The sequence below is a fragment of the Odocoileus virginianus genome, chromosome 8, assembly GCF_023699985.2.
Source record: "Odocoileus virginianus isolate 20LAN1187 ecotype Illinois chromosome 8, Ovbor_1.2, whole genome shotgun sequence".
Classification (NCBI taxonomy): Eukaryota; Metazoa; Chordata; class Mammalia; order Artiodactyla; family Cervidae; genus Odocoileus; species Odocoileus virginianus.
Genome location: NC_069681.1, coordinates 42,726,072 through 42,751,352, shown reverse-complemented (window position 1 = coordinate 42,751,352; position 25,281 = coordinate 42,726,072). Strand labels below are relative to the sequence as shown.

The 25,281-nt window shown below is 37.5% G+C and overlaps 1 protein-coding gene across 1 annotated transcript in view; it reads left to right on the top strand.

Annotated features, from left to right (window-relative positions):
* The window catches only part of GPC5 (glypican 5), a 1,486,194-nt gene that overhangs the window by 27,390 nt on the left and 1,433,523 nt on the right, over positions 1-25,281 (top strand). The window contains exon 2 of the mRNA XM_070471523.1: positions 11,586-11,747. Within this exon, the coding sequence (XP_070327624.1) occupies positions 11,586-11,747 (162 nt within the window). The remainder of the gene's footprint in view (positions 1-11,585; positions 11,748-25,281) is intronic.

Sequence of the window (25,281 nt, the reverse complement as noted above, 5' to 3'; positions counted from 1 at the left end):
AGCTTTCAGTCTTGAGAGAGAAGCAAATTGAATGGAATCAATAAACTACACAAAGCAGACGTTCAGGAAAGCACCAGGATTCAGGGTGACATCAGAAACTGTTAGGCAGCCCTCTGGTCAGGGTTGGCTGATGTCAGAAAGGAATGAACTTTAAAAGTGTTAAACAGGTTCTACACAACAGCATTCAGTGAGTTGGCATGACCTTACAATTATGCCTTGTAATGAATAGGATCCCAAGTGCAGCATGATTGTGCGTGTAATTGCTATCTAGAGTCAAGAGAACAACCAACGTGGTAGCCCAGATGGTTGCAGATCTTTGAAAACTACAGCCTGTTGAATGTGGCTACTTCCTCGGACACAGCTGATTTCTCCCTTCTTGAAATTCTTCCAGGACACCGTACTGTTTTCCTCTGCCTCTTCTCCCCTCTTTCTCCTTCTGTCTCATTGACAGCTCTTTCTCAGGCTTTTGGGAAGGTCCTCTTCTGCTCCAGTTCATACTGCCATGCCCTTGTCCTGGCTGGTGGTTCCCACCAAGAGGAAGGTGTGCCCCAGGGGGACATTGTGAAGCCATAGTGGGTTGACTTCAGCTGTGGCTGCCCTCTTCGTTTTGCAGTCCACAAAGACCATGAGTTTTCTATTGGAATTTTGGTCAGCTTATATATGTGGGCTGCCCACAGGCTTAAAGCCACAGGGATAAAACACTAACCTCATGCTGTTCCCTTCCTCCAACTATTGACTCCTGTCTAGAATCCTTCTTTCATTCACTCTCTCGGGCTCTCAGGTCGTTTACTGTTGTATTTTGCTCAGTTCGTGGTGGCTCTCTGAGGCTAGCACTGCCCTATGGCAAGTGGAATCCTTCCAGTTATTTCTTGGACATGCAAATTGTATTTCCACTTTAGAGCAGAGAACTGGAACAGCCACTAAATGGGCGTTATCAGACCCTGCATTTAGTATCAGGTCCTTTGATGTTCTGGTGGTGATTTAGTCGCTAAGTTGTGTCTAACTTTTGTGACCCCATGAACTATGGCCTGCAAGGCTCCTCTGTCTGTGGGATTTTCCAGGCAAGAATACTGGGGTGGGTTGCCATTTCCTTCTCCAGGGGATCTTCCCAACTCAGGGATCGAACCCGTGTCACCTGCGTTGCAGGCAGGTTCTTTACTGATTGAGCCACCTGCAGGAATAAACCATAAAGGGAGTGGAGTGGTTTGGCCTGCCGTAACCCTTGAAAATATCACTGTTGTATTGGCTAGATTTCTTGATCAGGTAGGTAACAAAAGAAGCTGTGGTAGATCTAGCCTTCACTCTAAGCTGGAAAATAACCCTGGCATCTGCAAACCTTGTCTGCTTGCATAATTAAATTCAGTTTCCACAGAAGTGAGAAAGCTTTGCTTTCCTGAAGGCCTCAGCAAATGTCTCTTTGCATTTCTTTCTTGTGACTGGCTGACTATTTCTGAATCAATCATTGTGCTGACAGGATAGAATGCTGTGTTTTCATCCTTTTGTGTGTGTCAGTTTCATCTAAATAACATATATGTAAGTGAGGAAGAGATAGAGCTTCAAAAGAAATTTCAAGAGAAGAAACAGATGCTAGGCAGCTCTCAGCAAATCCAGTGACATTGTCATGATTCTTGCTAGATACATGGACTTAAGTACTTTTTATTTTACCTGGATGAAGGAGTACATTTGACTCAGTCAAAATCTTTTCACCCTGATGACATTTACAAATTATCAGTTTCACAATGTATGGTAAGAAAAGACAAAAAAGAGAAAATTTGTCTCTCAGAATAGACAAAAAGGGAAAATTTACCAGTATCACCTTACTATTCTGAATTCCAAGGCCCTGTTTTTACCTGGTGAGAATTTGGTATTTTATGACATATAACATCCATTCTGGTGAACCTAAAATATATCTTGGTGTCCGTGTCTTGACACCAAGGCCCTTTCCTATGTCAGCTATCAACAAAGTTGATATGTGTTACAAATATAAAATTCCAGTATTTTGACTAGGGGAGAAATACAGGTTTAAAATAAGAAGAAAATGTATATTATCAACCAGCAGTACTATTTTAAAAGTCTTTTTTTTTTTTAAAAGAAAGCATGGATACAGAAAACTCTTGGATTTAAGCTTATTTTATTTCTTGTACTCCTTCGAAATTATTATTAAGGATGCTTAAATTGTACCATGTTTGATCAGCAAAAACGTTTTGAAGTTAACTGTTTTTTTCAATTTCACTATTTTTTTTTTATTGAAGCAGAGCTGATTTGCAGTGTTATGTTGATTTCTACTGTAGAGCAAAGTGATTCAGTTATACACACACACACACACACATCTTTTTAAAATATTCTTTTCCATTGTGGTTTATCATAGGATACTGAATATGGTTCTCTGCACTATACAGTAGGACCTTGTTGTCTGTCCATTCTCCATATCAAAGCTTATATCTAAGCTAATTCTGTCCCTCCCCCCACCCCAACCCCATTGGCAACCACCAGTCTGTTCTCTCTGTCCATGATTCTGTTTCATAAATAGGTTCATTTTGTATCACATTTTTGCTTCTACATATAAGTGATCTCATACAGTATATGTCTTTCTCTTTCTGACTTACTTCACTTAGTATGATAATGGAAGTAGGCTTCTGTTGTGGGCTGAACTGTGCTCCCCTAAATCCCTAAGTTGAAACTCTAACCCCCAGTATGGCTGTATTTGGAGAGGGGAGATAACTAAGTTTAAATGCAGTCATAAGGATGGCTCCTAATCTGATATTACTGGTGTCCTTACAAGAAGAAAGACATGGGGCGTGCACATGTACAAAGAGCAGGCCGTCTGAGCACATTCAGGAAAGGTGCCATCTGTAAGTCAAGGATTTGAGGGGCCTCAAGAGAAACCAGGCTAAACCTGCTAGCACTTTGGTCTTGGACTTCCAGCCTCCAGAACTGTGAGAAAATAAATTTCTGCTTTGGAGGCCACCTGTCTGTGGTTTTCTGTTCTGGCAGCCCCGGCAGACTAATATGATTCCTGAGTCCTTCTTGGTATGATCCTGGTAGTTATTTGATGGCTTCTTTGCTATCTGGTGGACAAGATGCTTTAGCTAGTCTGTTGTCTCATGTGTTTCCTGCCCCAGACCCAGAGGGAGGAATTTCTTCAAAAAGCACTGACTTCTTGAGAGGTGTGGTATTTCAAGATTATAATCTGGGCACAAGAGGGACCCTTTGCCACTTGGTTTGTCATTGTTCCTAGGCCTTTTCAGTGAAACTAGGGAATATATATTTTAAAGGTAAATTTCTTGATGCTTTCGTAAAGATAGTTTACATCAAGATTGCAAAGTTTTACTTAAGCTCCTCTTTACTATGTCTGTATCTCTTTTCATCGTCTCTAAAAAAATCCTGATTTTCAAGGATACAGAATAGAGAGAATAGAGTTTGAATATTCCATAATTGCTTATTTTTTATATCCCATTTCACTCTCACAGCAGTTTCAGTGTAGCATAAAATACAGGTTTTAGTATTTGTCCTGTTTTTTCCTTCAGTGCGCTTACATTATAAACAATATTTTTCGTCACTTTTCTTTTAATTTATTTATTTTTAATTGAAGGATAATTGCTTTACAGTATTGTGTTGGTTTCTACCAAACATCAGCATGAATCAGCCATAGATCTTTTAAACCCTTTCACTCTTTCTGATTTTTCACAATCCCTTATTTTCCACCTTTTGTTTCTCTTAGGTACTACCTTTGTATGATTGGCTCCCGTGTTCCTTCTAGTTTATTCTTTTCTTCGGAATGTTTTTCTTTCATCTTTAATTCTTTCCTGACTACTGTCACCTCACATCTGAATTTTTAAAATTCTGATTTGTGTTGTTCTTATATGCTTTGTGTCATCTTTTAGCTTGTTTTGAAATAACTTGGCTGATTCTTTTATTTCTTTTTGGGGGAGGGCATGTCTTTCTGGTCTGGTCTGTGGGGATGTTATTCTGTTCCTTATTCCCTTTTTTATTATAATAATGGTGTATGAGATTTGACCTCAGTATGTTTTGATATTCATTTCATGTGAAGTTAGTATTTTTCCCTTGAAAATTTAGATTGAGATAGACTTCAGAACAGTTTTTGTGGCTTTCCAGACTTTCTCTTCTGTTAGTTTGTGTAGTGTTTGAAAATATGACTGCTTGTTTTCTGAAATTTCTTGGATTTGTTTCCCTTCCTACTTTGGTCTAGGTGTTCTCTGTCTGTGTCTCTTAAATTCTTCTACTGTTGAATTTTAATTTCTCTTCCAGATGTTTCTCTTCTTTGTGGGGTTCTTCCTTGGAAAGGTGCCTGCTGAATCTGGAGCAATCATAGGGGATTGCTCCTGCTAATTCATTCCTTTTCACCTTGGCTCCTTTGTGCCTATCCAGTAATGGAGAGGGCAAAACTTTCCCAGTTTCAGCTGCTGTTTGCAGATCGGTTCCCTGTGCTTTTCTGTGAATTCCTCTTGGCTCTTTGGGCTTCATCTGTCATCAGATTCTCCAGACATTACCCCTCTGCTTCGTTGTCCTCCCTCCTGCCCTGACTCTGATACTGTGAAGCTCTTTTGGCTGTTGCTGGTTTTCCCTGCACCACGTATACATTTTGAAGTTTGCGGGGATATTCCATCCCCAGTTTTGTTATATTTTTTGGATTTAATTTCAAGTTGTCCTATCTGGTCTGTGTGGGGACTGGGATATTGTGAAATGATGCTGCTACTGCCACCATCTTTCCAGAATGCTTTTTCCCAATGATCCTATTTTAACATACTAAAAACTGTGCACAAGCAGGTAGATGGTTGTAACAGCTGCTTAAGCTGGGGAACAGAAAGGAAAGCGTATTAACTAGTACTGCTGCTTCTGGGTAAGAAATCCAGAAAAGCCCCCACAATTCTGCTTGAGGGCCACTTCAACAGGGAGGCTGCTGTTTTATTTTGAATTTCATTTTGCTCTCAGCACTTTAATTCTTGCAGAGTGTGGTTTTGCAGATCAGAACCACGGCTGCTGCTCCTGACCTTGGGTTGTGCACTCTTCTTGTTTCATAAGCAGCCTCAGTGAGTCCCTTGTTCTTTGCAGTCAGGCTTTGACATATTTTAAAAATATATCTTGTTACCATGTGGGATCTGTTTGGGTTTTATCTGGCTTTGATTTCTTATGATTCTGGTTCTATTTACAAGGGGAGAACTGTATTCTGGACATTTTATCGACAAGCATCTTATTATGTCCTTTGTGCTTATCAGTCTAGTTCAGTCGCTCAGTCGTGGCCGACTCTTTGTGGCCCCATGGACTGCAGCATGCCAGGCTTCCTTGTCCATCACCAACTCCCGGAGCTTGCTCAAACTCATGTCCATTGAGTCGGTGATGCCATCCAATCATCTCATCCTCTGTGATCTTTATGCTTATACTGTGAATAGAATTAAGATATGGTCCTTTCCCTGAGGATGTGTAGTTCTGAGATAGGAGATATATGGGTTCCAGCTTAGATGGTTAGAACTGGCCTCCTGTTTGCATTTCATGGGGCAGGAAGAAGTGAGCTTCAGGCTGGATACTTAGTACTAGCCTCCTGTTTGTATTTCTAGAGACACGAGGTAGGTGGGCTCCAGTTAAGGCATTTACAATCAGCCTCCTGTTTTCCCTTTGAAATGGAAATAACAACAGAAACAGGGTTAGTAGCCAGTCTTTGTCTCTTGTCCCAGGTAGCTTGGTGGATAAAGAATCCACCTGCAATGCAGGAGACACAGGTTCAATCCCTGGGTTGGAGTGATCATGGCAACCCACTTGCCTGGAAAATCCCATGGACAGAGGAGCCTGGTGGGCTGCAATCCATGGGGTCACAAAGAGTTGGACATGACTGAAGCGACTGAGCATACTCCACAAACACCTTGAAGTAATAGTCATGGCAATAGTCAAGGTAATAGTCAATGGCCAGGACAAAGAGGGGCAAAGCCCTGTTTGAGTAAAGGATTAAGGGACCTTCACTCCGTCCCACCAACCCCTTTTGGAACAAGGCAGACGCTACGTATGTGCAGAAAGTCTTCTTGGGGGTCAAAAGTCAGAGAATAACACCAAAGCATAAGGAATTTTGCTCCCAGAAGCCTTAACTTTGAAATCCATCTTGGCTGAGGGGTGCATGTGCACCCAGGGGAGGGTCCCAGGGTAGGTCAGGTGTAGTGAAAGAAACCAGATTGTTGGCTAAAGGTAAACACAGACCCGGAAGAACCAACTTATATAAATGACTTAACCGCCTCTTCACTGCGTTCCTCTTCACTAGCGGGGATGCCTGCATCCTTTCTCTCCAGGTATGCATCCCTGCCTTGCATCTGTCTTAACTAAACAAACTGCTTCTCTGCGTGCTGTCCCACTCGTTGTTGTGCTATGTCTGTAATAATGGGCTTTGTACCTGTGTTTACAGTTCTAGCCTCTGTTGATAGATGCATTTTTTCATTGGGGGCAAAGAATCAGGGAAAAATAGCTTCTAGCCCTTGCTGGTCTGGGGGCTAGGATTCCTGGTTTTCATCCAGGTTGCCCAGGTTCAATTCCTGGGCAGGGAATTAAGATCTCGCTTCACACCACTGCTCACTGCCAGATCAGTTCATCTTGCCTATCTTTTGAACTGACACAGAAAGCAAGGCAGCTAGTTTCCTGTGGACTCTTTCCCTTCATTGAGACCTTAAGTTACCACTGATAAAAATATCATGCCAATTAGACATAACTAGGTCTTTGAATTATAGTCTTGATTTGACTTGGAGTTTAGTTTGATGTTAGCATTACCAACTTCCACGATTCTGAATTAAAGTCTGGTTTAATCAGTGCAGATCCTCATCAGCTTGAGGAATGTGTTTGCTCTAAGTGGTCTAAATTGCTAACCATACCTATTCAGTGTCTTGAGACATGATGGTTGCTCTCCCACCTTATGTTTAGAAAACGGGGTAAATTGTAACATTTTTCTAAGTCTACTTTCCACCATGTAAAATTGGACACAAAGACAAATGACAGCTCTATAATTTTATACTTCAGTTAACTTTTATTTTTCAGTAATAGTCCCTGGATGATTCTAACCTGAACTTTATTTTCTAGAAGTTTTCCAAACAGATGACTTCTTTAGAAAGAGAAATTGAAAATGGTCAGGTGTGTCTGTATACAAGCCATTTATAGATCGAGGACCGTGGCTTTTCTCTCAGTGGACTGGTGGTCAGTATGGCAGCTTGGGAATCACTCTGCCTGTTTCTGAACATCAGCTCCACTTTCTTGTATTATGTAGGTCTGTGCCATTGGGCAGTGGTCAAAGCCTCTTTACATCTCTGTTTCCTCACAAATAAAATGTGGTAGTGATGGTACCTATGTCATAGGGTTCATGTGAGGATTAAATGAGATAATGCATATGCATAGTAGATCCTTGACTGTTGGTTTAATGAATGAAAACTGAGTGTTTATGATGTACAGGCTCTGAGCTGGACAAGTGGCATATGATGAAGAATAAAAATCCCTCCATTTAGAGCTTAGTAGTACAGATGAGGGAATGAATTAATTAGTTATCACATTTAGGAATGTAACATTACAGCCACAATGAGTGAACGCTAAGGCATAGTATAGGTATTAGAGCTGTCTGTGGGGTTAAGGGAAGTTCCCATGGGAAGACTGAGTTACAATCTAAAGAAAACTAGATGGGAATGAAGTAGGGGAAGGTGTGTATTGACTGCAAGACTGTCCAAGACAGAAGGAAGAGCCTGGAGGATGGTTCTGTGGCCAGTGTGTACTTGGTGAATATAAGGAAATTAAATAAGGTGGTGTGTGAAGGGAAGAGAACCATAGCTAATGTTGCTTGAGATGCGCCTGGAGCTGGAGAGAAAGAAGACATGGTCCAGCTTGGGGCTTTTTTAAGCCATGTTTAGGAATGTCACCTCGCAAAGTGATGTTAGGTATTTAAATTCTAGAGAGATATTTGCAATCATCTATTATTATTGTTGTTGTTATTGTACTATTGTCATTATTTTTATTCCATAGCGGTCTTTCCCATACCAAATATGTTTATATCCTTTAATGTTTATTCATTAATTGTCTTCCCCAGTCTCTATTATTGTTTTTCTCTAAACTTTTAATCCCTCTATCTTGCATTTAGAAAGAAAGCTGAGAACATAGCTTTGTTTTCTTTCAATCAATTTTACTGTTTGAAGTAGAATTTGCTTTTGTATAACTTTTATGCATCGTAAATAAAAAACAATTGCCAAAATGTTACCTACTGTGACACATATTATGCATCTTAGCCTTTGTGAAATCCTTAAACACGCTGCTGTTTATTTGTCTAACTTACACAGGCTAAAACCTGAGGCTGAATCTGTGTGGAAAATGTGGAGTTTGAAAAGAGGCTGATGTGTGTCTGTGTGTGTGTTCATGCACATTCACGTATTTTGTGTTTACTGATCTACAGCTGGTCAATGAAGAGCCAAGGTAGGAGCCGTGCATCTCAGAGATGAAAGGCCGTAATTCTTCCTCCTGCTCCCAAAGAAGGGACAGCTCTGTTGGGTTAGGCTGCATAAACACAATGTCCTGAGCTTTACATAAAACCTGCGTAGCCTTGGGAAGCCTCAAGGCCCACCCCGAGGCACCCTCAGGTTTGTCCTCTTCAGGCACTTTGCCAAGCCTCCTCCTTTTGTTTTTGGTTGGGGGATGACAGCTTTACAATGTGGTGTCGGTTTCTGCCATATAGCACCGTGAATCAGCCATGAGTATGCTAGTCACTCAGTCGTGTCCAGCTCTCTGTGACCCCATGGACTGTGGCCCACCAGGCTCCTCTGTCCGTGGGATGCTCCAGCAAGAAAACTGGAGAGGGTTACCATTTCTGTCCCCAGGGGATCTTCCTGACCCAGGGATCAAACCCAAGTCTCCTGCATTGCAGGAAGGTTCTTTACCATCTGAGCCATCAGGGGAGCCCTTATGTATGTGTTAATACACGATATTTGTTTTTTTCTTCCTGACTTACTTCACTTCTGTATAACAGATTCTAGGTTCATCTCCCTCACTAGAACTGGCTCAAATTCAGTCCTTTTTATGCATACCTTGTACTTTTCTGTATTCTCTAGCTTGCCTGCTGTGGATAAATGTGCATGCCTTGGGCTCCTATCCAGGATAAGAGTTGTTAATCATATATCATATTTTTGATGTAAATAATCAAAAATTGTTTCAGATTTTTTCTGTTGTGGTAAAATATGAAATTTACCATCTTAACCATTTATAAGTGCCTAGTTTGGTGGTACTAACTACATTTATGTTGTACAACCATTGTTACCATATCCCTCCAGTGCTACTTGTGTCTTGCAAAGTTGGAATTCTATCCCCATTAAACATTAACTCCCCAATCGCCTTCCTCTACCCTGCCCCAGCCAGCCACCATTCTACTTTCCATCTCTATGATTGTGGTGACTCTAAGAACTTCATATGGCATTTGGGGACTTTTATATTTCCATGCAAATTTTAAAATAATTTGTTACAGTTCTGTTTTTTAAAATGCTCTTGGTATTTTTATAGGGATTGCATTAAATCTGTAGATAACCTTGGGCAGTATGATCATTTTAACAATATTAATTCTCCTAATCCATGAACATGGTGTACCTTTCTGTCTGTTATGTTGTCTTCAATTTCTTTTGTTAGTCTTACAATTTTCTGAGTATAGGTCTTTTATCTCTTTAAGTAGGTTTATTCCTAGATATTTTATTCTTTCAGATGTAACTGTAAATGAGATTGCTTAATTTCTCTTCCTGATAGTTCATTGTTAGTGTATAGAAATGCAACAGAGTTCTGTATATTAATTTTGTATACTGAATTTGTTGATGAGCTCTAGTAGTTTTTGATGATGTCGTGAGGATCTTATATGTATAGAATCATGTCATTTGCAAAGTGATGGTTTTACTTCTTCCTTTCCAATTTGGATTCCTTTTGTTTCTTTTTCTTGTTTGAGTGCAGTAGCTAGACTTAAAACACTGTGTTGAAGAAAAGTGGTAAGAGGGTATTCTTTTCTTGTACCAGATCTTAGAGGAAATGCTTTCAGGTTTTCACCATTGAGTATTATGTTAGCCATAGGTCTGTCATATATGGCTTTTATTATGTTGAAGAATGTTCCCTCTTTGCCCACTTTCTCGAATTTTTTTAAAATCATGAATGTTGAATTTTGTCAAAAGCTTTTTATGTATCTATTGGTATGATCACGCAGTTTTTATTCTTCAATTTGTTAGTGTGGTGTATCACATTGACTGGTTGGATGGGGATATTGAACTATCCATGAATCATGAGTTTTTAAATACAGTGTTGAAAATTTGGTTTGCTAATATTTTGTTGAAGATTTTCTACTTTCCTCAAGGATTTTGACCTATAATTTTCTTTTTGTGATATTTTTGTCCGATTTTAATATCAATGTGATGCTGAGTTTGTAGAATAAGCTCTGACACTTCCTTCCTCTGTAATATTTTGGAATAGTTTGAGAAGGATAGATGTTAATTTTTCTCTAAATGTTTGGTAGAGTTCACCTGTGAAGCCATCTTGTCTTGGACCTTTGTTTGTTGTTTTTGTTTTTTTAATTACTGATTCAATTGCATCAGAGTAGTTAGTCTGCTCACATTTTCTGTTTCTTTCTGGTCCAGTCTTAGAAAACTGTGTGTTTATAGAAATTTGTCCACTTCTTTTATTTATTTATTTTTTTATATTTGGTCATGAGGCATATGGGGTCTTAGTTCTCCAAACAGGAGTTGAACCTGCACTCCTGCATTGGAAGCACAGAGTCTTAATCACTGGACCACTAGGGAAGTCCCATACCCACTTCTTTTAGGTTGTCCACCTTACTGGACTATAATTCTTTGTAGTAATCTCTTATGACCCTTTGTTTGTCTGTGGTGTCAACTGTAGCTTCTGTTTCATTTCTAGTTTTATTGATTTCGGCCCTCTTACTTTTCCCCTTGAAGAGTCTGGCATCTGGATTGTCAATTTTGTTTCAAAGAATCAGCTCTTAGTTTAATTGATCTTTTCTGTTTTTTTTTCTTTCCAAATTCTCTGTTTCGTTTATTTCTTCTCTGATCTTTATGATTTCTTTCCTTCTACTAACATTGTTTTGTTGTTGTTGTTCTTATTTTTCTAGTTCCTTTAAGTGTAAGTTTAGATTATTCTTTTGAGGTTCTTTTATGTTTGTTTATTTCCTGAGGTAAATTTGTATTGCTGTGAACTTCCCTCTTAGAATTTCTTCTGCTGCATCCTGTAGATTTTAGATTGTTGTGTTTTCATTTTCATTTGTCTCTAGGTTTTAAAAAAAATTTATTTCTTCTTTGATTTTTCTAGTGATCCATTGGTTGTTTAGCAGTGTATCTTTAGCCTCCACGTGTTTGTTTTTTGCCTGCTGGTGTTAGGGCCAGGTCCTGACACAGCTTGCTGTGGGATCCAGTGTATCCTCAGGTTTCTGTCAACCCACTGGTGTCCTTTTGCTGGAAGGTATCCAGAACATGAACCTGTTATATGCAGTGCTGATCATTAATGGTTGATACATAGCATGTAATATTTGCTAAATGAATAAGTAATTATTCTGAAAAATATTCTGTGTATTACAGGGCCTGATCTTCAGGTTTGCACAGCCAAAAAACCTACGTGTTGTACCAGGAAGATGGAGGAGAGATACCAAGTCGTGGCTCGCCAGGATATGCAGCAGGTGCTTCAAACATCCAGCTCTGCATTAAAGTTCTTGATATCTCGAAATGCAGCTGCCTTTCAAGGTAAATATATCTTGATTTCTGAAACTGAGGACAAATCTTGCTATGTAATTTACCTATTATTATTATCCTGGTAAATTTATCTAGGTGTATTTCTTCGTCTTTGTGTATTATACTGGTATAAAATGAAATTTTAGCTTTATTCTAACCTTGATAGCAACTAAACCACCACTAGCTTTCATGGCTTGTCTCTGAGGTCATCATCAGGCTTGTAAACTGAGTTGGAGTAGGGAGTCTGTTTTGTTAATGAAATATATGCCTTTCTGGGGTTTCTGCCAGATCCCCCAGACCCATAGTTTACTTTAGTATGAACAGACATACTTATGAGATTTTATGAAAATAGTCTATAAAACAAAACCCCATTGCTTTTAACTGGGTAATTATAGATTCATTTTCAAAAATATTATTTTGAGAAATATTTTCCTAACTTTTCCTCTACTTCCTCATGTGGATTTCCTAGGAACATCATTGTGATATGTCAAAGTGTAGACAAGTCTGATAAATAGTAAAACAGGAAATATTAGTTGGATGTTTAAGGATCATCTACAAGCAGAATTCAACCTTAATTCAAACAATGTGCTGAGAAATAAAATTAATGGGTTATAAAATTATAACACATATTGGCAAATATATGATCTTTTTATTGTTTTAGTCATCTTGTCTATAAAATTCCTTATTACTATAATAAAATAGTTTATTTTTTCTTTTATAAAGCATTAGCTATTCTGTATAGGATTAGAATGAAAATATTTAGATTACACTGCTCTCAAACAAATTTATTGCTTTTGTTCAACACAAAATATAACTTCTATTGGTATTCCTTTTTAATAAGTGTATTAATATCAATCTGGTTAAATAATTTGTGCTTTGTTTACATACAGAACTAAATCACAAAGCTGATTAATTTTTAAAACTCTACTTATTAAATAAAATGAATATAATAAATCAGGACAAAATTTAAGTTGAGTTAAAATGTAATTCCTGATGAATTGATGATCTTTTAAAATAGAAACATTGAAATGTCAATTTTAAGATGTTTTAATCTAGTAATATTTTTCTTAGAAAAAGCCTCATTTATGTTATGGAATTTGTTCATGAGAAATTGTTGGAGGAAAATATATTGATATGCATTTTAAGGAAAGATTTGTGACTTGAATTAGCTGAACTAGAAGATATTAACCATCCACTGAAAGTGATATAATGATTTTTTCTTATGAAAATGATAGTGTGTATGATATGGAAAATACATTTTAGAGATAAAAGGGACAGTAAATAGATCAACGTTACCAGAATAGGGAGCTGTGGATGAGGATTGTGGACCATATGCTTGAAAAGAGTTAAGATGGACTCACGTGGAAGAAGACTTAAAATATCAATTCGAGTTTGAGAGAGTCATTAAAGATTTTTGAACAGTGAAGCTTCATTATGATTTCTTATCACTTAATGTCAAAACTAAATCCTTACAAGTAAGAAGATATGGTTGAAGAAGACCATGATAAATCAAACCTACATTTTTGGATAACAGTGTTAACCATATAGGCGAAAGTGCCAGCAGTTATTAACGTGTAGGGACTCAATGAATGGTAGCTGAGCATTTTCTTCTGTCTTCAAATATACTCCAACAAACTTTTCACATATTGTTGGATAAATTGATCAAGATAGAGTGCATTGAATTCAAAAGATTGAGAAAAATAAAAAACCCATGTATTTAGAATTTTAACATGGTTTAGGCTGTTGAGAACTTTTGGGGTGAAAATGTCCCTGGTGGCTCAGATGGCAAAGAATCTGCCTGCAATGCAGGAGATCTGGGTTCAATCCCTGGGTCGGGAAGATCCCCTGGAGAAGGGAATACATCCTACTCCAGTATTCTTGCCTGGATGATTCCATGGACAGAGGAGCCTGGTGGGCAAAGAGTTGGACATGAATGGGTTACTAATATTTTCACTTTTATCAGTAGTATGATGACATGAGATTGTCTCTACTGGAGTGTCTGGTAATATTATGTACAACTTTAAAAAATTTTCTGTTTAGTAAATTATACCTGTGTTTTTACTAGGGTGAGTTTTGCTGTTTTTTAAAAATATCAATTATAAAAGTGAAAAAGTGGGTCTTTCTTAAATATGATTTGTTATAATAAATTTTCCTGTTCTCCCTTTGTGACATGTCAATTTTATTTAAGAATCATGAGAAGGCAGGGCAGATTTAGAAGAGATTGGCCTAAAGGCTAACTTTACTGGAACAAATTCTCTTAAAGGAAGAATACCTGCTTTTATTTTTTTATTTTCTAAGTTTTATTATTATTATTTTTACCATTTATTTTTATTAGTTGAATGCTAATTACTTTACAATATTGTAGTGGTTTTTGCCATACATTGACATGAATCAGTCATGGATTTACATGTATTCCCCATCCCGATCCCCTCTCCCGCCTCCCTCCCCACCCCATCCCTCTGGGTCTTCCCAATGTGCCAGCCCCAAGCACTTGTCTCATGCATCCAACCTGGGCGGGATATCTGTTTCACCCTTGATAATATACATGTTTCAATGCTGTTCTCTCAAAACATCCCATCCTCACCTTCTCCCACAGAGTCCAAAAGTCTGTTCTGTACATCTGTGTCTCTTTTTCTGTTTTGCATAGAGGGTTATCATTACCATCTTTCTAAATTCTGTATATATGTATTAGTATACTGTATTGGTCTTTATGTTTCTGGCTTACTTCACTCTGTATAATGGGCTCCACTTTCATCTTATTAGAACTGATTCAAATGAATTCTTTTTAATGGCTGAGTAATATTCTATGGTGTATATGTACCACAGCTTCCTTATCCATTCGTCTGCTGATGGGCATATAGGTTGCTTCCATGTCCTGGCTATTGTAAACAGTGCTGCGATGAACATTGGAGTGCACGTGTCTCTTTCAGATCTGGTTTCCTCGGTGTGTATGCCCAGAAGTGGGATTGCTGGGTCATATGGCAGTTCTATTTCCAGTTTTTAAGGAATCTCCACATGCTCTCCATAGCGGCTGTACTAATTTGCATTCCCACCAACAGTGAAGAGGGTTCCCTTTTCTCCACACCCTCTCCAGCATTTATTGCTTGTAGACTTTTGGATAGCAGCCATCCTGACTGGCATATAATGGTACTCATTGTGGTTTTGATTTGCATTTCTCTGATAATGCGTGATGTTGAGCATCTTTTCATGTATTTGTTAGCCATCTGTATGTCTTCTTTGGAGAAATGTCTGTTTAGTTGTTTGGCCCATTTTTTGATTGGGTCATTTATTTTTCTGGAATTGAGCTGCAGGAGTTGCTTGTATATTTTTGAGATTAATCCTTTGTCTGTTGCTTCGTTTGCTATTATTTTCTCCCAATCTGAGGGCTGTCTTTTCACCTTGCTTATAGTTTCCTTTGTTGTGCAAAAGCTTTTAAGTTTCATTAGGTCCCATTTGTTTATTTTTGCTTTTATTTCCAATAGCCTGGGAGATGGGTCATGGAGGATCCTGCTGTGATATGTCAGAGAGTGTTTTGCCTATGTTCTCCTCTAGGAGTTTTATAGTTTCTGGTCTTACATTTAGATCTTTATTCCATTTTGAGTTTATTTTTGTGTATGGTGTTAGAAAGTGTTCTAGTTTCATTCTTTTACAGGTGGTCGACCAGTTTTCCCAGCACCACTTGTTAAAGAGGTTGTCTTTTTTCCATTGTATATCCTTGCCTCCTTTGTCGAAGATAAGGTGTCCATAGGTTCGTGGATTTATCTCTGGGCTTTCTATTCTGTTCCATTGATCTATATTTCTGTCTTTGTGCCAGTACCATACTGTTTTGATGACTGTGGCTTTGTAGTAGAGCCTGAAGTCAGGCAGGTTGACTCCTCCAGTTCCATTCTTCTTTCTCAAGATTACTTTGGCTATTCGAGGTTTTTTGTATTTCTATACAAATTGTGAAATTATTTGTTCTAATTCTAAGAATACTGTTGGTAGCTTGATAGGGATTGCTTGAATCTATAGATTGCTTTGGGTAGTATAGTAATTTTGACAATATTGATTCTTCCAATCCATGAACATGGTATGTTTCTCCATCTGTTTGTGTCCTCTTTGATTTTTTTCATCAGTGTTTTATAGTTTTCTATGTATAGGTCTTTTGTTTCTTTAGGTAGATATACTCCTAAGTATTTTATTCTTTTTGTTGCAGTGGTGAATGGTATTGTTTCCTTAATTTCTGTTTTCTCATTGTTAGTGTATAGGAATGCAAGGGATTTCTGTGTGTTAATTTTATATCCTGCAACTTTACTATATTTGTTGATTAGCTCTAGTAATTTTCTGGTAGAGTCTTTAGGGTTTTCTATGTAGAGGATCATGTCATCTGCAAACAGCGAGAGTTTCACTTCTTCTTTTCCTATCTGGATTCCTTTTATATCTCAATTAAAAAAAAAGAAATAAAAGAATACCTGCTTTTAGTTTAATGAATAGAATAAGTAGCTATAGGCTTAGTTCCATAAAAACAAGCTAAATATATGTGCTATAAGCAATTTGAAAGATCACATTTGCTATATTAGAACCGAATAGGACACTTTATCAATAAGTAAACTGCCCTCTGTCTAATTTCTGTGTAATGAAAGTATCTGAAAACAAATCAGCCCGGTTTTTTTTTTTTTTTTTCCTTAAGAAGAAGCAAGCCAGTACATTTTGTTGGGAAACTTACTTGGCTTGAGAGCAAATTACTGGGGGAAATCAATTTACTTCTTAGATCATGTCAGTAGATGTGCTACATTTTGATCTTTTGATTTTTTAATATTTCATGTATATTTCCTACTTCAATAATATTACCCCCTTTTTTTAGCCTTTATGTATGTTATAAAAGACTTTGGACTGGGGTGTAGTATGGTCCCTTCCCTCATGGATCTCTTGTGGTTCCACGGAAGTATGTTTTGAAACAAGCCTTTGGATATCATCGATGGGGATAATCACTTGGGTCCATGGATGTAGTGAGCCCCACATGACAGTGAGATAAAGGCTGGGAGACTGGCGTTGCTCAGAAGCGAGGAAACTACCAGCCACTGATCTCAGAAGATATAAGGTTATTCCAGTGTACAATCCACACTCACTTCTGGAATTCAGCACTGGAAGTTAATATATTACCAGTAGGGTGGAATATATTATCAATGGGTTGGAATCCACATCTTTACTGGGGCAACACTTCTCCTTTTTTTCATTTAAGGAATCTAATGGTATTTGTTATAGGTTTCCTTAAAATAAAGCAGGCAAACAAAAATATATTTTTGGAAGGGTCCATAATTATGACCTGGGGCTTCACTATATCCTAAAGGTCCTTATTCACGTAGCTTGTGGCATTTTACAAAATGAAAGGAACAAATGGGTTTCCTTGTGTCTGTTGCTGTTCATAAATTAGTGGTCCTATTTGCAAAGAGATTGCTAGCTCCGTCACAGTGCAGACAATAACTGTTCTTTATTTTCGGGGGCTTAATAATGTTCATGAATAAAGCAGGGGAACCTGAAATAATGCGCATGAATTTGTTTCCCTTCAGCTGTTTTATGAGTGTGGGATTGCCTGCTTTAAAAATATTTTGGAAATATTTTTATAAATGTTTTATGTATTTATATGCTAAAGTATGGTGTGACTCATGAAGAAATAAATGAACTTGACAGAGAATATGTTGTCTACTGTAGAAAAGCAAGTCCTATCCAGCTTTCAAATTTGTCAGGTTTTAAATCACAGCTCAAATAAGAGAATAGGGTTTGTTTTTTTTTTTTAATTTAAAACAATATAAAAATTTCAGCATAATTTTTTCAAAGATATACTGAAGGCATATTTGGAAGAACACTGTTGGAAGCTTATGTTTTGTTGAAACATTGGGGAGATAAGTTTAAAAAGTTTTAACTTTCCCTTGGAGATAGAGCTTTTCCTATTCCTCTCATCTTCAAAAAGCTCAAAATTTCTAAAATTTATCATGTACACTAAATCATTACTGTGGAAGTTTCTAGTTTTATATATAGCATTTAAAAAGTATGCATTATCACAAAAGACTGAGTGATAAATAAGAAAGAGTTAACATTTTTGTTGATTTCATTCTCTGGGCTGAGTACATTTTCATTTCTTGATTAAAAGTACTTGAAAGATTGATAAGCTTGTCCTCTTGGGTTGAGATGTTAGATTTAGGACTTTTATTAAAATTACATTTCTATTTTCAATGAAATTTTGGAATATGTCAAAATTAAATGTCTTTGTTTAAAAAGCAAGTAACAAGAATGAGAATGTAAATATAATTCATGTATTTTCCCCTTTCATACTAACAGATGTTAACTACTGTGAGGTATATGGCTAGTGTATGGCCACTGTAAAACTAGTGTAAAATATATGTATGTATCCATATACATACAGTCAAAGACGCAGGATATAGTGAATATTTGACTATCTTAATATATTAGATGAGTACTTTTATATAAATGTTATAGTAGTAAGCCTGAAGTACATTATTCTTATTATATTCACTTCAACTATGCTTTGCAGAGGTGATACTATTTAAAATTATTCCTTGGAAGAACATTATGTACAGGGATATAGAAAAGATGCTATTTCTAACCTGAGAATTATCTGATCAACATCCCAAGGGTAAGAGAACAGGTAGCCTTAGGCTGGCAGTGTTCAGGAAATATGTTGGCTTTTCTCTTTCTTTTCTCTTTCTCTGGAAACTAGAGCAGGGACTCAGTGTAATTAAATGAACTGCATGAATATGTGAATAAATGAATGAATGAATGATGCTTAGCAGAAAGATGATTCTGAAATAAAATGAAAGATTTCATCTCTTCTTCTCCCCCTTCATCCTTCCCTTCCCTTCATGCATTTAATATCCCTCTTGAGCACCTACTAAGTGCCTGCACTGCCAGGGGGTTGGATTGTACCTTGCCCAAATTTTCAGTCTATTTTTACTTTTATTGGCTCATTTGGACTTCTGATCTGTCAGCGTCTGTTTACTGATTTTATAAACTAGGCAGGAGGGAATTCCTTGGCAGTCCAGTGGTTAGGACTCTGCGTTTTCACTGCTGAGGGCCGGGGTTCAAGATCTCACAAGCTGTGTGGCATGCTCTCCCTGCCCCCCAGAAAAACCCCAGAAAAGGCTAAGAAGGAGCTCATTATAATGTTTCTGTCGATAGCTTATTCTGAATGTGATTGTGTTTTTCCTTTTCTTTTGAAGCAGTGCATGGTTTAGTATGTTATCTCACATAGCAGCTACCAATGCAATTGGTCTGTATCTAACTGTCCTGTATCTCTGAAATGTTAAAAATTGTGAATCTGTGAGCAAGCTTCTATTAATTATGAAAATGATTAATTTCCATATATTGTAGATAAAAGTTGCAAGAGCTTAAATTAGTTTTCAGCTGGAAATTGCATGAAGCATTCAGCTTGCTTTGCGTGAAGCATTATCGATTGTGGAAAAAAATTTGAAGTGAAGAACTGAGATCAGGTTTACTGTGCCAGGATACTTTTTTAAATTTTAAGAAGTTAACTTTAGTTTCTTTAATTCTGACTGGTGAAGGTTATGGTCATATAACCCATTGCTATAATAATCTTACCTAGAAATAACAGTAACCTGCTCATAGTAGGCTAAACAATTCTTTCTTGATTTTATATGAAACACATTCATTAAATCTTTTTTAATGTGAGAACTGTACATTTATTGCCTGGAAGATGAATTGACATTTTTATCATTTTGTTATCTTCATATTAGTTTAATCTTACTTTTGTATAAAGCATCACAACAGATAGTTCTTAAATGATTGCTGTGTATTGAGTAAAGTCCAGGATGTGTGGGAGGTTACAATTAGCTATGTTTTTGAGATTCATCTGTCCCTCGATTTCTTATTCATGCATATTAATTGACTTATAAAATTACTATCTGTAGATATGTGGCTTTATTCACCCTCCCTGTGATGGACATTTCAATAATTCTCAACTTATATTTGCATTGGTGGTGCTGCAGTGAACCTTCTTATGCATGTCTTCAAGGGCACATGTTTCTTTACTGTTTATATATAGAAGTGAAATTGTGGCTTATAGGCTGTGACCTTGTCAACTTGACCAGATATTATAGAATTACTCTTCTAAGGAGCTGAACCAATTTAAACTCTCACAGGCAGTTGGTTTGCTTTGTCTTTATTCTGCATCCTTCCCAACTCTTTCCAATAATTCAGAAATTATTGTCAGAATTAAAAAAAATTCTAAAAATATTTTTTTTTTAATTTAAAAGAATTAAGAATAAAATTTGATGAACTAATGCATGAGAAATGGTATCTTGTTTTCAAAATGTGCAGTTCCCTAATGACAGGAGTATCTGAATATCTTTTCAAAAATACTTCTTTTTTTGGTGTATTCTTTATTTTCTTGTATGAATTTATCTTGTGAACCTGTATACACACTTAAGGGTATGTATCATGTTGTGAGTGTTTTTGTATAAAAATTTTTCCTAGGTACAGATGTCAGCTAGGAATGCCACTTCTTAAAGGTTTAGCTTAAATATTTCAGATTTCTTTCCAGTTCTAGGGAAATCCAAACTCTCCAGAAGTTTCCCGCACATTTCCATGGTTTGCAGGCAGTTTCCTGACTCTGTTTCCCTGCTTTTCTCTCATTTGCTTTTGTCTCTTTCTATCATATTGATTCAGTATGAAAATTTTTTCTTAATTACCACTTCCATACATACATACATGTACACACATTAACCTAAGTTGTAGGTATAAAATAAATTTTATGAGATGGTGGTGATAACAGAAGATAAAAATCTAAAAATCACAAATAATTTCAATATTGAACACTGATTCCTATGTTTGCGAGTGTTTTTTAGCCCTCCCTCCACCATCAGTCCATGAAACTACCACCCTCCTTCTCTTTGGCCCTTGCATCTTCCACTTCCTTGTGTGATACTCAGGCCTTCTCAGATGGTGAGATTAGAGATCTGGTTCCTTACATTCATTATATGAACCTAGAAATAGTAACCATAACATGTCTTTGAGGGTCCATTTAAAAGAAGTCCTTTTTTTTTAGTTAAAAAAAAAAAACCTTTTTTCTTTTCATTTTAGAAATTTTCCCAGCTTTATTGAGGTATGATTGACATTGTGTAAATTTAAGATGTACAGTGCATTGGTTTGATACTCTTATGTATTGCAGTACAGTTATGATGGTAGTGGTGATACTTCCATCATGTCATTTTTTATAGTAAGAACATTTAAGATCTACTCTTTTAGTAGCTTTCAAGTATATATTACAGTGTTGTTAACTAATCACAATGATGTTCATCATATCCCCAGAACTTACTCATTTTATACGCGGAAGTTTGTGCTCTTTGACCAGTATCATTTCTCCTACCCTCCTGCCCATGTTAAGCACCATTCTACTCTCTAAACTTAGAATTGGTTAGTTATCCTATTTTCCATTAGATGTTTTAGGAACAATGAATTTCCTAAATCTCACATTCATACAAAGTACAGTGACCTTTTTTAAAGTGCTGACAAGGTATATAATCTTTTTTCCCCCTAGTATTTAAGTTGAGCCTATTTTATATTTTCAAAAATTAATGTTGAGAACATTATAATCTATGGAAAGAGATAAACAGTTATTAACTATTTTTGGAACAGAGCTCATTTATCTTAGAAATGTTTATTTTCAAAAGTAATAATAGGCTATTAAAGTTAATCAGACATTTTTGGAAAATCCAGAATATGTTTTCTGTAAAAAAGTTTCATCGTTTTGCTTATAGCTAAATAAATAAAGAAAAATAAGCTGGGATGAATTAATATCACATTTTCCTAAATATTGTATGGCAATAAACTTCAAGGGAAGCTTATGATGTCACTGATATGTGGTTGACACTCACTCTGTAATGTAATATTTATGAATTCTTTTAAAAACCTTTTACTCCATGAACAAACTTTTTCATTATATTGATAATGCAATACAAAATGTACATGCTATAAAAAGTGAAATTCATACTTTCCCTTGTTCACATTAACTTTGTGCACTTAACACCTGAATATGGATTTTGGATCATGTTAGCTAATATATTTTATCAATATGTGTCTTAGAATTAATATTTCAAGCAGTAAAAAGTGTTAATATTTTCCTGTTCATAAAAGGCTGGTAGAAAGATAAAGATTGAGGGATCAATTGAATATATGTAAATTTATTTAATGTGAAAAACAAATTATAGTTCAGTTCAGTTCAGTCACTCAGTTGTGTCCGATTCTTTGCAACCCCATGAATCACAGTGCACCAGGCCTCCTTGTCCATCACCAACTCCTGCAGTCCACCCAAACCCATGTCCATTGAGTCAGTGATGCCATCCAACCATCTCATCCTCTCTCGTCCCCTTCTCCTCCTGCCCTCAATCTTTCCCAGCATCAGGGTCTTTTCAAATGAGTCAGCTCTTTGCCTCAGGTGGCCAAAGTTTCAGCTTCAACATCAGTCCGTCCAGTGAACACCCAGGACTAATCTCCTTTAGGATGGACTGGTTGGATCTCCTCATAGTCCATAGTAAAAGTAATAATTTCATTGTATGTTTTTACTGATAATAAATTTTGTTAACAAATTTTGTTGAAATGTATCCTGATGCACTTACCACTTCCTTTGATAGGTCATTTTCTTAATAGCTGTTTTTAAGTCAACATATTTAATTTTATGGAGGGTGACTTGTCTCTATTAAATATCCAGTGTATTTTAAGGCCCTACAAAATTTTATCTAAGCTGGATTATGTTATGATTTAATGATCAATTTATTTAAATTATTTTTATGTGCTCTGTCGCTCAGTCGTGTCCAACACTTTGTGACCCCATGGGCTGTAGCCTGCCAGGCTCCTCTGTCTATGGGGATACTCCAGGCAAGAATACTGGAGTGGGTTGCCATTCCCCTCTCCAGGGGCTCTTCCCAACCCAGGAATCAAACCAGGGTATCCTGCACTGCAGTCGGATTCTTTACCAGTTGAGCTACCAGGGAATCCCTAAATTGTTATTTGTTTTATATTCAAAGATAAAGTACTGGCATCATTAAATAGGAAAGGAATTATTTTAAAACTCAATAATATATGTGTTTTCACATTTTACATACTACCTCATAAGTAGTAATTTATCATGAGATATTAATTTGTATGTCACCATGGTTGTTGTTGTGGGCAAACTCTGGGAGATAGTGAGGGACAGGGAGGCCTGGCATGCTGCAGTCCATGAGGTTGCAAAGAGTCTGACATGATTGGACCGCTGAACAACAACATGGTTGTTGTGTGGCATGCGCCACATGAAAACATTTTGTTCTTCCTCTGCTTTATTGGTTGAGATCCAGGTTTGGGGTGATCACTCTCAGTGGCAATGTACTTTGGGACAGTGAACCCTCTTGAGTCTAAAGATTGGGGTGAAATGGAATAAAAAGTATGTGTATGATGGTGAAGTTTTGAATAGCTGTGATGGGAAATGGGAAAGAAAATGAACCAAAATTCAGTTATAAGGCTAGCATTCAGTTCAGTCACTCAGTAGTGTCCAACTCTTTGCAACCCAACTCTTTGCAGCATGTCATGCTTCCCTGTCCATCACCAACTCCCGGAGCTTATTCAAACTCATGTCCATTGAGTCGGTGATGCCATCCAACCACCTCATCCTCTGTCATTTCCTTTTCCTCCTGCCTTCAATCTTTCCCAGCATCAGGGTCTTTTCTGATGAGTCAGTGCTTCACAATCAGGTGGCCAAAGTATTGGAGTTTCAGCTTCAGTGTCAGTCCTTCCAATGAATATTCAGGACTGGTTCCCTTTAGGATTGACTGGTTTGATCTCCTTGCAGTCCGAGGGACTCTCAAGAGTCTCCTCCAACACCACAGTTCGAAAGCATCAATTCTTTGGTGCTCAGCTTGCTTTATAGTCCAACTCTCACATCCATACATGGCTACTGGAAAAACCATAGCCTCAACTTGATGGACCTTTGTTGACAAAGTAATGTCTCTGCTTTTTTTTTTTTTTTCCATTTATTTTTATTAGTTGGAGGCTAATTACTTTACATCATTGCAGTGGTTTTTGTCATACATTGAAATGAAGTAGCCATGGATTTACATGTATTCCCCATCCCAGTCCCCCCTCCCACCTCCCTCTCTACCCGATCCATCTGGGTCATCCCAGTGCACCAGGCCCGAGCACTTGTCTCATGCACCCAACCTGGGCTGGAGATCTGTTTCACCCCTCTGCTTTTTAATATGCTGTCTAGGTTGGTCATAACTTTTCTCCCAAGGAGTCAGCATCTTTTAATTTCATGGCTGCAGTCACCATCTGCAGTGATTTTGGAGCCCAGAAAAATAAAGTCTGTCACTGTTTCCATTGTTTCCCCATCTATTTGCCATGAAGTGATGGGACTGGATGCCGTGATCTTCGTTTGTTGAATGTTGAGTTTTAGGCCAGCTTTTTCACTCTCCTCTATCCCTTGGCCCTTTAGTTCCTCTTCGCTTTCTGCCATAAGGGTTATCTGCATATCTGAGTTTATTGGTATTCCTCCCGGCAATCTTGTTTCCAGCTCATGCTTCATCCAGCCTGGCATTTCACATGATGTACTCTGCATATAAGTTAAATAAGCAGGGTGACAATATATAGCCTTGATGTTTTCCTTTTCCAATTTTGAACCAGTCCATAGTTCCATGTCTGGTTCTAACTGTTGCTTCTTGACCTGCATGTAGCTTTCTCAGGAGGCAGGTGAGGTGGTCTGGTATTCCCATCTCTTGAAGAATTTTCCAGTTTGTTGTGATCCACACAGTCAAAGGCTTTGGCGTAGTCAATAAAACAGAAATAGATGTTTTTGTGGAACTCTCTTGCTTTTTCTGTGATCCAACAGATGTTGGCAGTTTGATCTTTGTTCCTCTGCCTTTTGTAATCCCCGCTTGAGCATCTGAAAGTTCTTGGTTCACGTACTGTTGAAGCCTGGCTTGGAGAAGTTTGAGCATTACTTTGCTGGAGTGTGAGTTGAAGGTAATTGTGCAGTGGTTTGAACATTCTTTGGCATTTCCTTTCTTTGGGATTGGAATGAAAAATGACCTTTTCAGGGTAACATTGGAGACAACTAATTATTAATAATAGTAAAATCATTATGCGTGATGGTATGGCTGTGTTTTAGCCCTTTTTAGTTCTTGCTTATGGAGGGGGTTCCAATAGAGAAGTGCTACTGCATGGTTGAGCATGGGTGTTGGGAGATTCATTCATTCTCTCACAAATATTCCTGAGGCAATCCCTCAGTTTAGCTTAGTTCTCAGTGCTTGGTATGTCTCAGAGAATGAACAAGAGTCCCATCCTCACTCTCAGCAAATAAGCAAACACAATATAGCCGCCAGGCTCCTCTGTCCATGGAATTCTCCAGGCAAGAATACTGGAGTGGGTAACTAGTCTCTTCTTCAGGGGATCTTCCCAACCCAGGGATCCAACCTAGGTTTCCTGCATTGTAGGCAGATTCTTTACCATCTGACCCACCAGGGAAGTCCCAGCTATGTTAGAATGTATTAAATTCTTTGAG